The sequence below is a fragment of the Armigeres subalbatus genome, chromosome 2, assembly GCF_024139115.2.
Source record: "Armigeres subalbatus isolate Guangzhou_Male chromosome 2, GZ_Asu_2, whole genome shotgun sequence".
In the NCBI taxonomy this organism is placed as follows: domain Eukaryota; kingdom Metazoa; phylum Arthropoda; class Insecta; order Diptera; family Culicidae; genus Armigeres; species Armigeres subalbatus.
The window spans coordinates 333,633,812-333,648,304 of record NC_085140.1 but is presented as its reverse complement, the minus strand read 5'-3'; the positions used below and the strand labels follow the sequence as shown (position 1 = coordinate 333,648,304).

The 14,493-nt window shown below is 40.7% G+C and overlaps 1 protein-coding gene across 1 annotated transcript; it reads right to left on the bottom strand.

The window, feature by feature from the left end:
- Window positions 1-9,073: 9,073 nt before the first annotated feature.
- LOC134212793 (large ribosomal subunit protein uL14) lies at window positions 9,074-10,651 on the bottom strand. Its single transcript, XM_062690958.1, has 3 exons — window positions 10,533-10,651; window positions 10,235-10,318; window positions 9,074-9,754 (listed from the first exon to the last, which is right to left on the bottom strand). Exons 1-3 carry the CDS (start codon window positions 10,543-10,545, stop codon window positions 9,429-9,431), a joined length of 423 nt encoding a protein of 140 aa, XP_062546942.1. The 5' UTR covers window positions 10,546-10,651; the 3' UTR covers window positions 9,074-9,428.
- Between the last annotated feature and the right edge of the window lie 3,842 nt (window positions 10,652-14,493).

Genomic DNA, 14,493 nt, shown 5'->3' with positions numbered 1-14,493 from the left:
TATAAGTACCACAGCGTTGGATATTTAGGAAGGTATTCGTTGGGTCAGGATTTGCCTGTAGCTGGCAATGTAACCGTGGTAGATCTTACCCCGTAACACACCACGTAAAGGTATCTACCCAGCATTACGGGTCATGGAACTCAACTGAACTTTATTTGCAAAAACAAGACAATAATGAAATAAGAAAGAAACATACATATCTCGTTTCAGGGTGGCATAGGGTGTACCAAAGCTTTATAGTTATGATGAGCTGTAGGGATGCCAAAGTCGTCAAACAATTTGGTGAAACTGTTTCGTTATAATTGAAAGTCGAACGTCGTTAATCACAAGTTCGTGTAGCAAATTGAAAATAATTTCACCAAAATCGACCCCCTCTCCAGTTACAGTACCTAATTAGGTATGTAATTCCGTGAAAACTATAAAATAATAAAATTATTTGTTTTTGAAAAATCAACTTTTTTCGAAATTAGTCCCCTGCGGGTGATTTGCAACAGCTGATACACGATAGTTTAATTTATCAACAACTGCTGATTTTTTAACATTTTTTTTTCAAACTAGCATTTGGTCGGGGTTTAGCCAAATCACATCAAGCGCCAATGGAAAATTTCCATTTTTTTGATAAAGTTTTCGTGTAACAGATTCAATTAATCACAAATCGCATCAGACATCGTTCGACGCCATAGCTGAGGATATTTTACAACAAATGTACGCATGTAGTGACATAAAATAATTCCCATTCCTTTTGCGAACAAAATATCACAAGTCAGTCTAAAAGCCGCTTGGTGCGGTTTAGTTGAACCCCGACCATTTATATTACAGAATTCCTTTACCTTGCCGCGAAACAACTTGAAACCTGCAGGAAGTTGCATGTAGTCTATTTTTTTCAAAGAAAACTTGTTTATCCGGGAAGCCGCTTGGCGGTACGATTTGTCCCCAGCAATATTTATCTTAATACAGAAAACAGTAAAATTAAAACTTACGGTGGTCAAACAGTGTTGAATCCCCAAGAAGATCCAACACTTGTGGAAGGTTTGCTGCTTGCTGTGGAAATGCCTTTTTAAAATAATGATCTTAACAAAATTGTGGCAATATGGATGGTGGGGAAAGAAAGCAAAACCGCTTTAAAGACAACTATCCAGGAAATGACTGATGGTGCATACCATTCTTAAACCGACATAAAGCACTTTCAAACCGATGACTTAAAAATATCAATCGATTCGTTTAAATCGTAAAAAAGCGGAATGAGGAGAGGGAGATCCCTCAAGTAAGGCCCCTGCATTGACAGTGATGAAGAATGACCCAGGATGAAAAATCACTATAATTAAGTTATTCTATAAGTAAATTTCTTCACCTCCGCTTAACTCTTAAGCGGTGCTTACCCATACGCTTAAACTTGGCTTAAGCACTAAGCGGAGGTGAAGAAACCGTCCCTAAAACATGTTATGATTCAATTCGATGAAGTGGAATTCGAGCTGTCAAACTAATCGTGTTTACAAGCTAACGAAAGTCTCGCGTACTTTTTATGCAAAAAACTCTTTTTCCACCCATCTCTTAACGTCAATTTTCGCGAAAGCGGCATCCAGCTGGAAAATGCCAGGGCACTTAAAGTTTGTCCACAAAGTGCTTCCTTCGCAATGATTCGCCGCGATTACAAAGGTTCCGTGCGCGACATAACCTCTCACAGCCAAGATGCTAAGCGTAAAAAAACGGAAGATTCCCGTAACCACGCCAGGTAATGTTACTACTCACTATGGTTTCGGCCTCCTCGCGGATTCCGATGGATTTGATTTCCAAGTGCCACAACAAAGCGGCACACTTGTGCAGGAAAAAAAAGTCCGACTACCCCCAATCAACATTGTAAATAAAGGCACGAAGCAAGTTCGTGAGTTGCTCAATGTTACTAATATACCCCAGCAAGCATATCACCTGAAGGCAGTGAAAGCTGGCGTGCAACTTATGGTCCATGGCCACCAAGATGGACAACTTCAGCACCAAAACATTATCGCAGCACTGAATACAGCAAACATCGAGTACTTCTCGTACACTCCAGCCGAAAACCAACCATTGAAGATGATTCTCTCTGGCCTCCCGGACTACACCGTGCAGGAGCTAGCAGAGGAACTCGCGTTGCACAACGTTGTACCGAAGGAAATAAAAATCTTCTCACGGAAAAGATCAGGTGCTGAAGAAAGCATCCTTTATCTTCTTTTTTTTTGAGAAAGGTAAAGTGAAACTACTTGAACTACAGAAAATTAAAGCACTGTTCAGTATCGTGGTCAAATGGCGCTATTTTACTCGGAAGTCCTCCGATGCGGTACAATGTTTTCGTTGTCAACGCTTTGGACATGGTATGGAAAACTGCAAAATCACTCCACTCTGCGTCAAGTGTGGGGAAAAACATCTCTCGGCGGCATGCAGCCTCCCAGCGAAAGCGGATCTTGAAACGTTAGATCCAGCTATTACCCGTTCAAAAGTGCGATGTGCAAACTGTAGTGGTAATCATACCGCTAACTACCAAGGATGTGTTGCCAGGAAAAACTATCTACAAAGCCGAGCTCTTGCCAGAGATCACCAGCAGCAACAGCGAAAATCCAAAAACTTCTCGAACAGAACAACAGACAGCGAACTGGCCTTCACTGGGTGGTGATCAAATATGCACCCCAAAAGCTTCAGCTCCAAAAGCAGCTAGATATTCCGCGCTTATATTCCGAAGTACTGATCAACCCTACTGAAGAGAGCAGTACAACTGGTCTTTTCACTTTATCGGAATTTATGTGTCTGGCTAGGGACCTATTCGCACGCTTGAAAGGATGCCGCAATAAAGAGAAACAGTTCATGGCTCTATCCGAGCTTATGATAAAATATGTCTACAATGTCTAACCCACAAACTTTAAATGTGGTTAACTGGAACAGCAGATCTGTATCGAACAAAAAAATCGAATTCTTCGACTTCCTGCTTCGTTTTAAAATCGACGTGGGAATCGTCACCGAAACCTGGTTGCGCCCTGCATCTTCTTTCGTTCACCCCACGTACAACTGTATTCGATTCGATCGTCCCACTGGCGAAAACGAACGAGGGGGAGGAGTGTTAATCGCTGTCCGAAAAGGAATCAAATACGTCACACTAAATACCTCAACTACATCAATGGAAACTGTTGGCATCTCGATCCCAACAAGACGCGGAGTCAACGTTCACTTCATTGCGGCTTACTTTCCGGGAGTCAAATCATCACTATGTTGGAATAAGTACAAGGACGATCTCAAAAGTTTAATGCGTTATAACGGACCGGCGTTTGTTATCGGTGATTTGAACGCAAGGCATCGCCAATGGAACTGTATGAAAGCAAACAAAGCAGGAACAACTCTCCAAAATATTGTTTCACAGTACAATTTCCACGTACACCACCCAGACTCTTTCACCTTCCACCCCGTAGGCCGTGGAAGACCGTCGACACTAGACTTAGTTTTGTCCAACAATGTTATTGACATGACGAAACCAATAGGGGCAGTAGGGGCAATATGAGCCACCCTCATTTTGAGCTTATTGACAAGTTCTATCATGTAAAAGTTTTACGATCTTTAAGAGGATGCTCCACACATGCATCAACGTGAAAACAGCATTAAAATTCAATTCAGACATGAAAATACACTTGAAAATGTAAATTTTCGCTGCATAGGCAAAATTATTATAAGATTTGAAGTTTATAAAAAAAGTTTTGACACAAAACTGATTAAAATACAGGTCAAAAATACCCCACAATCCAAAGATATATTAAAATTGAATATTGTGCACACATGTTTGGATTGATACAAATCTGAATTTATCATAAAACTTTTTTTTCCCAAAACCAGTCTCTATGGGGCAATATGGGCATACCTGCACAGAGCCAGATATCAGGCCTTAAAGTGCGAACAAGTTCAAATTTCAGTAGTTAAATACAAGAATATTATCATATGTGTAAGATTCATTACGGAAAAATTACAACAGCGCATTACTGCGATTGAAACAGAAAAAATGACCATTGACTAATTGAAATGTGGCTGTTCAAACGGTGAAGAGTGGCAAATCGCTTCAGTCCGCTGTTGTGCGGTTTTTTAATTTTATTTGGTATGGAATACTCACAACTGTTGTAAGAATATCATATTCTTCCATATTACGACACTTTTTTCGCCTAAAAAAACGTTTTGGATGGGTGGCCCATACTGCCCCAAATGGTGGCTCATATTGCCCCGTATAGTCGGGAACACACATTGAAATCAATACATTTTCAAAAGTGCATTCCAACAATTTCCAAACGCATTTTTCGTCAATCATCGACGTTATATGAAAGGTAACATTCTCTAGTATAAGTCAACTACATTTGAACGATGTTTTTTTGAGCTTTTCAGCGCTTTTCGGAACGATTTCCTTAGGTGGCCCATATTGCCCCGATCACCCCTAACTCACAACGAACTATCATCCGATTACCTACCTGTAACTTTCACTGTGCACCTTGACGCTGAACCTACGATGCAAATGCGCTCCTTTCGCTGCTACAGCCGAGCTAACTGGAGAATGTTTCAACAAAAAATAGATACGAGCCTAAACCTGTTGGACCCTACTTTCGTTGCTCTAGAAAATGTAGCAGATATTAACAGAGCAGTTGAGTCCTTCACAAAGATGCTGCTAGAGGCTGAAAATGCTGCTGTTCCCCTAGTAACCAGTCGGCCATATGAACCAACGACAGTTCCTGAAAATACTCGATTGCTTATCGCGCTACGTAACCGACGTCGGCGTCAGTGGATTAGGACAAGGGATCCAACGTACAAGAACATCGTTCTGTCGCTGAACCGTAGAATTGTGGATGAATGCAATCAGGCACACTTCCGCAAATTTAGTGAAACACTACAATCGATAGACTACCGGAGCAATCAGTTCTGGAAAATATTCAAGGCGTTGCAAAAAATTGTAAGTACAGCCCTCCTCTCCGCAGTAACAATATGCTGATTTCTTCTCCTGCGACAAAGGCTCAAATATTAGCGGAAAACTTCGCAAAATCACACACTAACTCAATGGTAAGTGACTTTGCAACCACTGAAAGTGTCAATCGTACCCTGGATTATCTGGACAATGCCTGTCCAGACCAGACAACTCATGGCTTGTTCGTCCAAAAGAAGTAAAAAAACTTATTCATTCTTTGAAAACTAAAAAGTCTCCAGGTAACGACCAGATACGGAACGTCTTGCTAAAAAATCTTCCTCGAAAGGGTATAGTTTTTCTTGCTAACGTTTTTTCGGCATGTTTAAAAACCAGCTACTTCCCTACTCAATGGAAGCACGCCGTTATAATTTCAATCCCAAAACCAAAGAAAGATGCCACGCTCCCTTCAAACCATCGCCCGATTAGCCCTCTTCCAACAATCAGTAAGCTACTGGAACGATTGATTCTAACTCGGATCGAAGCTCACCTAGAAACTATACGAATCATTCCTGATCAACAATTTGGGTTCAAGAGAGGCCACTCAACCGCTCACCAATTATTGCGACTAGTAAAACACGTTCGTAGTAACTTCACTCAAGGAAGATCGTCTGGAATGATACTCCTTGACGTAGAAAAAGCTTACGACTCAGTCTGGCAAGAAGCTATTCTTCATAAAATGAACTTGGGTAACTTCCCAATTGCCACAATAAAGATTATCCGGAGTTTTCTTAACGATCGATCCTACCATGTAGCCGTCGACGGCGAAAAATCAGAGAAGAAACTCATTCCATACGGCGTACCTCAAGGAGCAGTACTTAGTCCAATCGGGTCTACTACGAAAGGCCGAATCACGAATGGCCGAATTACAAAAGGCCGAAAGCAAAAAAGGCCGAATGCACAAAAGGCCGAAACCACAAAAGGCCGAATAAACTCGGCAGACCAACAAAGTGGACCGGAGCAAGCGCGCGCTCGCTCCGGTCCACTTTGTTGGTCTGCCGAGTTTATTCGGACTTTTTTTATTCAAATAGAGTAATTTTCCAAATGTTGAACGGCTAATTTCTTAATATTAATTACTTAATTACTTAATATAGATTATTCGGATTATTTTGTGATTTCTTGCCAAAAGTCAGTTTCTCTTAAATTAGGAAAAAATGAAATACAGCTTTTAGTTAAAAACGTAATATTTGGAAAATGAAATTGATTTTGTTTAGCTTCTGATGTTGCAATTAGATCGTGAGTAGTGTGCATCATGAAGCGCACAACTCCTACATTTATGCGAATCGGAGATTCGATTATGTGGTTCTGTGAGCCATGAATCCGGTGGATTTTAACTCGGGCTCTTGCATTAGATTTGGGAATTTGACTTTTCCCAATACTACTGATGATGATAAGTTTACTGCATCAGCACTTTAAAGTGCTAATATTTATATGTATACAGTGTTCAGTTATGTTCATCCTTTTATTACTGCAATAAAGATTGATTTATTATGCAATATATAAGGATTCAAATTGACTCTATAAACACCGCCACTTATTTCAGTTGAAAGATTGAACTTCGACGTTGAACTGACGTTAAATACCTTAACTGAATACAATTAATTACATCGCTGCTAGTAGTTGCAAAACACGTGGACAAGTTTTTCTTTATGGGGCAGCATAATAAAAGTAAACGTTAATTTTTGAGTATTCCAAGTTATCTTGGTTGGAAGATTGAAACATTTGTAATGATTCGGCCTTTTGTATCATTCGGCCTTTCGGTATGCTAGAACATTTTCGGCCTTTTGTGATTCGGCCTTCTGTGGTTCGGCCTTGTGTACTGATCCCGTCCAATCCTCTACAACATATTCACTGCAGATATGATAATGATCGATGACGTTGAATACTACCTGTTCGCTGATGACACGGGCTACCTAGCATCGCATCGTAATGCCGCGGTTGTGCTGGAGAAACTACAACAAGCTCAGCAATCACTCGAATCGTACCACCAGAAATGGAAGATCAAGATCAACGCCAATAAAACACAAGCCATCTTTTTCACCAGAAGAAGAAGTCCTCGTAACCTGTCACAAGGTGAGATCAGAGCCAATGGTCAACTAATTCCTTGGTCAGATGACGTTCAGTACCTCGGTGCTATCCTGGATCGGAAGCTGAACTTTTCGAAACATATATCCACGAATATAAAGAAATGCGACAAGCTAACCAATCCACTGGTCAATCGTCGATCAAAATTAGATGTACGTTCGAAATTGCTTTTGTACAAATCAGTTTTCCGACCAACTTTGACTTACGCTTTTCAAGCGTGGTGTACTTGCGCTCGTAGCTATCGGTTGAAAAAAGCAGAACCGTCTCCTCAAAACGATGATGAATCTGGACTTCCTACATCCGACTGATGACCTCCATGAACTTGCAGGTATTGAAAAAATCGACGACTGGTTTCAACGGCTTCTACCCAAATTCCATCTTCGATGCGAAACATCTGAAAACCCCTTGCTCCAACATTTGGTGCACTAGAACCTGTGATATATAATTAGATTTTTTTTTAAACACCCATTTCCTTAGACTATCCATTTTCTATTGTAATTACGAAGGTTTTTTTTTTCTAGTAACATTTTTCCTTCTCGAGCTTCATGTTAAAAATGTTAAAACTATTCTTCTTAGAAGTATTACTGTTAAATTATCACTGATGTCAGGCATCGCCATCTCGGTCAAAAATTTATTGCAACAAATTGTAAATGAATGATCAAAATAGATAAATAAATTGAAATTGAATTGAATTGAATTGAATTCGATGAAGTTTTGCAAGTCACCCCGCAGTAGGGGTGGTTTGCAACACCCATCATTTTGATATTACAGTCGACTCTCTACATCTCGATGTTCTACATCTCGATATCTTTCCCTATGTCGATGGTTTCCTTGGTCCCTTCAATCTACATACATTTGGGTATTCTACATCTCGATAACCTCCCTATCTCGATATCTCTCTATCTCGATGTGTTCTGATTATATTTTGTTCTGGAATCACTCTCCTTATGTCGATATGTTCAAATTTTTAGGCTACTAGACCATCTTTGGACAATAACAAACATATCAATAACAAGAAATGGCATTTGTTTTGTTGTCGTATTTCATAGCAACGAGCTTTTTTGGATCTAGTATCCATTTCAATTTCCCTCCCATTCCTCGATCTCTCCCTATCTCGATGGTCCCTTCAATATCGAGATGTGGAGAGGCGACTGTATTTTCATATTTTTATTATTGTTGTATAGGGAGAAAGACGGCTTTGGCAGGTTTTGTTCTATTATTGGCAGGGGGGTTTTTGTCGACCAAATTTTATGAAATTTGGCCACAATATTCTTTGATATGCAAAGATTGTTTAGGCTAAATTTGAGCCTAGCCAGTCATAAAAAAAACCCTGCCAATAATAGAACAAAACCTGCCAAAGCCGTCATTCCCCCTATCTGATAATGGCTATTATTCTTGTTTACGTACGAACGCACTTTCGAACGAAAGCTGATGTGCATTCTCGTTTACGCCAGCAAAATCAAATGAGGAAACAATTCGAACGAACTGCATTCGTTCGAAAGTTTCGTTCGTCCGTAAACAAGAATAGGGGTGAATATGTCTAATCACTAGTATTCGGACGGTACAAACTCATGCAATGGCGGGCATAGAAAAGTTTTCAATTAATAACTGAGGAAACGCTAATAGAATACTAACTTGGAAAGCAGGCCAAGTTCCAGTTGGAATGCAGAGCCATTGAAGAAGAAGAATGGATAAAACTAGTACAACGCACGCCTGAATAAATTAATGAACATTAGACAAACAACTGTTACAAAATTCTTAGTATCAGCAGATTTCTAAGAAATTGTGCTAGGTACATATTTCACGAACGAAGTGAGAATTACCGATAACTTCCATTCGAATTGCACGGTCGTCTCACGCAAAAATATTCGAAATGTACAATTCTCAAATCACCCCAGACGTAGAATAAGAACAAATACATTAAAAACCGGAACTTGCCTAAAGGCTTCTTGCCCCCTGTTTGATAAACTTGAAAACCGCAATGATCGTCTAACGAAGCTATTTTTTCTTTTAGATAAATTGAACGTACGGTTTATTGTAATTTGTTTATTTTATTGTTGTTGGAAAAAAATCCAACTTCATTAGACAACCATTCTGGTTTTCAACTTAGTTTCTTTAATTTTCACTTGACCCACTTTACGTTAAAACACTTGCCTGAGACTTGAACGTGACTTAGTAATCACTTGCTTTGCAGTACATACAACTGGACTTGCCTTGCCAGGATCTTGTCATCTTGAACCATCAACACCGAAAACACCACTTTTTTCAACATATTGTTTTCTCACCAACGTTTCCATGTTTTATTCCGCTTCCAGTTCTTTCTGCTCGTTCAATTCATGGAATAATTTCTCCACAAAACAGTTCAAACCATATCCAAACCAACTCCTTACGCTATCGATCCGGCGTTAGACGCGATACGGGGCCACAGGTCGGCACATTCCTTCGCGACCGGTCCAGTGATAGCGGATCCCTTCATTTCGCCCTTGTTGTTCACTATCACGCCCGCATTGTCCTCGAAGTAGAGAAAAACACCGTCTCGCCTGCGGAACGGTTTGCGCTGCCGGATGACCACCGCTGGCATGACCTTCTTACGAAGTTCCGGTTTACCCTTCTTGACGGTGGCGACGAACATATCACCTACACCTGCGGCCGGCAACCGATTCAGGCGACCGCGGATTCCATGGACGGCGATCACATACAAGTTCTTGGCACCTGAAATAAAAAATAATGATATTAATGAATTAAACTTTATGACAACATGCAACGCTAGAGCGAGTTGGATTGGAGTTTATAAACGGCTTTTCGAAATGATTATTTCATATAAACTAAAATAAAATAAATATAATGAAGCAATTTTTTCTCAGCTTAGGGCCAAATTCTTCACCTTCGCTTAACTCTTAAGCGGTGCTTACCCATACGTTTAAACCTGGTTTAAGGCCTAAGCGGAGGTGAAGAAATCGGCCCTTAAAGCCATTATTAAATAATAAATTTTATCCAATTTTCTAAGGGCCTATTTCTTCACCTTCGCTTAACTCTAAAGCGGTGCTTACCCATACGTTTAAACCTGGTTTAAAGCTTAAGCGAAGGTAAAGAAATTGGCCATAAGTTATTTTAGTACCATACCAGCCCTGCGAAACACTAAGGTTAAGAACCAAAACAAAACCTTGGCGGAATGATTTTCGGAGCACTTACCAGTGTTATCGGCGCAATTGATGACGGCGCCTACGGGCAGACCAAGCGAGATGCGGAACTTGCCTCCCGCGGAACCTCCACGTCCTACAAGGAAAAAACAACACAAACCATTAGTCCTTCTCAATATCACAGCAACGAATCACTCGATTGCCAACATTGGCCAAGCCGCCTTCAACTCAATGTTACTTTATTTTCGCACTGAGTGCTCCACAATTACTGAGTTTTGTCTCGACACAATACAGCGATCATCGTTTCACTAATCCACCACAGAAATGTCCGTAAAACAACCGATAGTTACCTCTTTTCGACATTGTTTAAAACGCAGCAAAATTTGATGTGTGCACGACACTTGTAAAGATGCCGGAAAAAGAACGAAAGACAGTTGCGTTTGACAGCGATTGGACTTCCGGCTGGCGATCGCATTGACAGCAAGTGTCAGAAAATCACTCTCAAGTTGAATGGTTTCAAGCGAATTTATGCCCAGTGGGAATGTCGAATCACGCGTTTTTTTTCTCGCGTAACATTCGAAAAAGGCTACACCTAAAGAAGCTGCATGCACTCGTAAAGGTGCCCTCAGACGTTGCAAGCAAATCACTCGCAACGAGCATTTTGCTCACAGAAAGTGACAACTGTCAAAAATTTGCCTGTCTGACTACACTGAAAGTGATTGCATGCAAACAAATGACAACTCGTAAGCAAACGCTTGGTTGCAATGTGTGACTGCTAAGCGTTAAAAATTTTCAACTCGCAGAAACGAAATTGCGCTTGCTAGTGCAGCATTAGCAAATTTTTCGCTCGCAAAAGTGAAAACGTTTTCAGGTGGCAGTGTTGCACTGAAAAAATAGGAATGAAATTAGATTTTGTGGTCGAAAAACAAATTTTTCGTTTTTGTTTATATTTGAATGAGAGTAAAACTGTCATTTGATTAAAGTAAAAAACTGCTACGTGTGACTGCAGTTGCGAGTACTCTCAGAAATCATTCGCTCGCACGAGTGATTTGCTTGCAACGTCTGACGGAGCCTTAACAGTGTCAAATTTGGAACGGCGCGCTTGCTGTCAAATCAGTTGTTCCAATCGAGCACAAGGTTCTTAAAGGTAGGAGTATTGCGCCACTTGTATAATGCAGGCACTTTAGCTACATCTTAGTGGGATGGATCGACCGTTGACGTTGCAGCAGAGGATCATGGATCGGCCGTATAAGTCGCGTGTTGCAGTGGGATCATGGATCGGCCACGTAAGTCGTGGGTAGCGCCAGACGGAATTTATCAGGAGGTCGGAACGTTCGGTAGGATGCTGGCTAGTCAGCAAGAGTCCAGGAGAAGTGTCGAAATATTCAGGAGCTGGTAAACAGAGGGTGCTGTGCAAACGTCAGAAAAAGGCCATTTTTACGCAACGGATTGGGCCAGGAGGAATTATTCGGCGAGGAGGAACTCAGGACTAGCACAGATGTGTCCCTGGGTGCAGCCAGCAGCTTTTTGTGTGAAAGTATTGGTATCCCAAATAAAATATTCCGCAAGAATTTTGTTTTACGAAGACTTTTTCACTTAAACGAGTATTCCAAATCATCCGCTTAGCTTATTTGGGCTTATTCTACGAGTGGAGTGACGTGAGATTGCTCGAATGACGTGAGAAGAGTCGTATAGCCCCATTTGAATAACATGGTCACCTCACGTGAGAATTGCTAAAATCGACTCACCTCACGTCACTCGACTCGTAGAATAATCCCAATTAATATTGCGGATCTTTTGAAATTTTTCCATTTTACGGATTCCGTAAAGTTCTTCCGCAGCTGTCAAAGTTCTTCCGCAGGCTTGAAAATCTTTGAAACACTGAAACAAAAATCAGATATTCGGTGTTGTCATTATAGTATGCCATGCAAAACGACAAAGAAAAAGCATGAAATGACAACTGCGGTAGTTTATAAATTGAGCCGAAAAAGGGAAAGCTTTCTCTGGAACAGCAATAATCAGTTAGAAACTTGTGTTTTGTTCCCGGTATAAAAATCCTTATGAAAATGAATTTACTAATTCGTGAATTGGATCCACTTTTAAGCTTAGTATGCAGTTCTCAAGGAAAATGCTCAAGGAAAATTTGATCAAATTACCAAAGTAATTTTGACTGGTAAATGCAATCCAGAAAGTAGGCGAAAAAAATATTTGTGCTGTCATCAAGCAGGAAGGTACAGTCGGAATTCGCTGGTTGGGATCTTAATACTTGGGTCACTTTTTAGTTGGGCCTCCGCTGGTTGGGCCATGGCCCAACTAAAAAGCAACCGAACGTCAAAATTCAATGTAAATACGGAAAACGGGATTGAGCGTCACTGGACATCATTTGTGATGTTCAAGTCGAAATACACGTGTTCAAAAGGCTGTCAGTTGACCCAACTAAAAAACCGAATTCGTTAGTTGGGCCGAGGTCGTGGCCCAACCAGCGAATCGCGACTGTAGATAATTGGAAATAGTCGCATCATTTTATTTTAAAACGTCTGTTGTAGGAATGTTATATAGATGAACAACAACGAAAGAACTACGCGTATGGTTCCTCAATCGCATCGACGTAGGTGTTCAACAGAGAAGAACTGCGATGTACAGTAGCCGTTCGATAACTGCAAAATGTTTACTTTTCAGTTAACGAATGCCGTTCGATAACTGCAATGCATTCTAGACGTCAAACGGTTGTCAATATCGACGTCAGATGCAATAAAAGTGCATCTAAATGTGCAGCGCAATGCAGCTGTCATTGAGTCTGACATCAGTTTGAAGTTTAGCGGTCCGATAACTGCAAAACTGTTGCAACTATCGAATTGCAGTTAAAAAGCATTGCAGTTAAATGATTTGCTGTTATCGAACGTCTACACGTCTACTGTATTTCACTGGTGAATACTGGTCCAATAAGCAAATTAGTGTGTCCATATCTCAAGCCTTTGGGACCAGTTCATCTCACTCCATTTTTGCCCTTCATGGATCCTCGATAATTATTATCAATTTCCCACCTTATCGGCCGCGACGATTTGAAATCGTCGCAAAGCAAATCGTCGCCGAAATCGTCGCCAGCAAAAATGGCCATAAGATCTGTCAAATCAACTGTGACCAAAATTGTTTGATTTCAATAATCACATTATTTCCCGAAATTTAGTACTATTTTTCATGCATATTTTCATAATTTGGCTTTGAACTACCACAGATTGAAAATAATGATATTGGCGACGATTTTAAAGGTGCTTAAAAAGTGATCGGCGCGTTTTGTTACCAGCGAAACTGACAATATCTTGCGATGAATCATAAAGAAGCATTAATAACCAGTCAGATCGAATGGACTCATAACCACCCTCAACGTCTGTCGTTTTGTCGGATTCTTCTTGTGACGCCAAGGATGTGGAGAATGTAAAGCATCCAAATAAATTCAAGCATGCGTTCAGAAGAGCTATTATTGTCTAGCTGAAATCATTTAACTGAAGCTTGCTTGCCTTATTCGACTCGTGCAATAAACTTTGAATTAGTATTAGAAATTCCAGTTCCGTAAATGGAAACCACCGAGAGAGCCGAGAGAGCCGGCACATGCCGCATAAAAGAAGGATAAAAGCAACCCCATATATGCCGAATTTCGCGGGATATTCCGTCATTTTCTGAACTTTTCAGCAGGAAAAAAAAACTTGTGCCCTTCTCCTTTGACATGACTGACCTCGAGCGCCAACTTCATTGATTAAAGAATGCTTTGCCCAGCTGGTCGATGAATTTGCCTCAGCTCTTTTAATATTTGCTGTTAAGTTTCGCCGAGCACTTCTAGCCTCGGTTTATTATGTACTAGCAGACCCGACGAACTTTGTTTCGCCTAAAATTGGTTTATTCTCTTATTAGTTCTTAAGTTATGCAGTAATTTGTGTTTCATTTGTATGGGAGCCCTCCCTTCTAGAGTGGGGAGGGGTCTCAAACCATCTTAAGAACCTTCCCCGGTCCCAAAAACCCCTGCATACAAATTTTCACGCCGATCGGTTCAGTACTTTCCGAGTCTATAAGGTTCAGACAGACAGAAATTCATTTTTATGTATATTGTGCACACAAAAGTCCACCCGGGGCTTAGGTGAAACAGTCAAGGAAACAGTTGAAGCTCGATAATCAACTGTGATAAAAAGAAGAACAAGCGTCAAAACAAGGAAAAAGAAGCTGTCTTTGCCGGTCTCGTCTCAGGTGTGTCCTTATAGAGATGAGTGACGTTTAACGCTCGCACACTGATGTGCAATTCGGCATGTGTAAATACAT

Coding starts and splice junctions, on each gene's coding strand:
- LOC134212793 (XM_062690958.1), bottom strand. Junction 9,755..10,234: donor CAATTGCGCCGATAACACTG/GTAAGTGCTCCG, acceptor TTTTTATTTCAG/GTGCCAAGAACTTGTATGTG.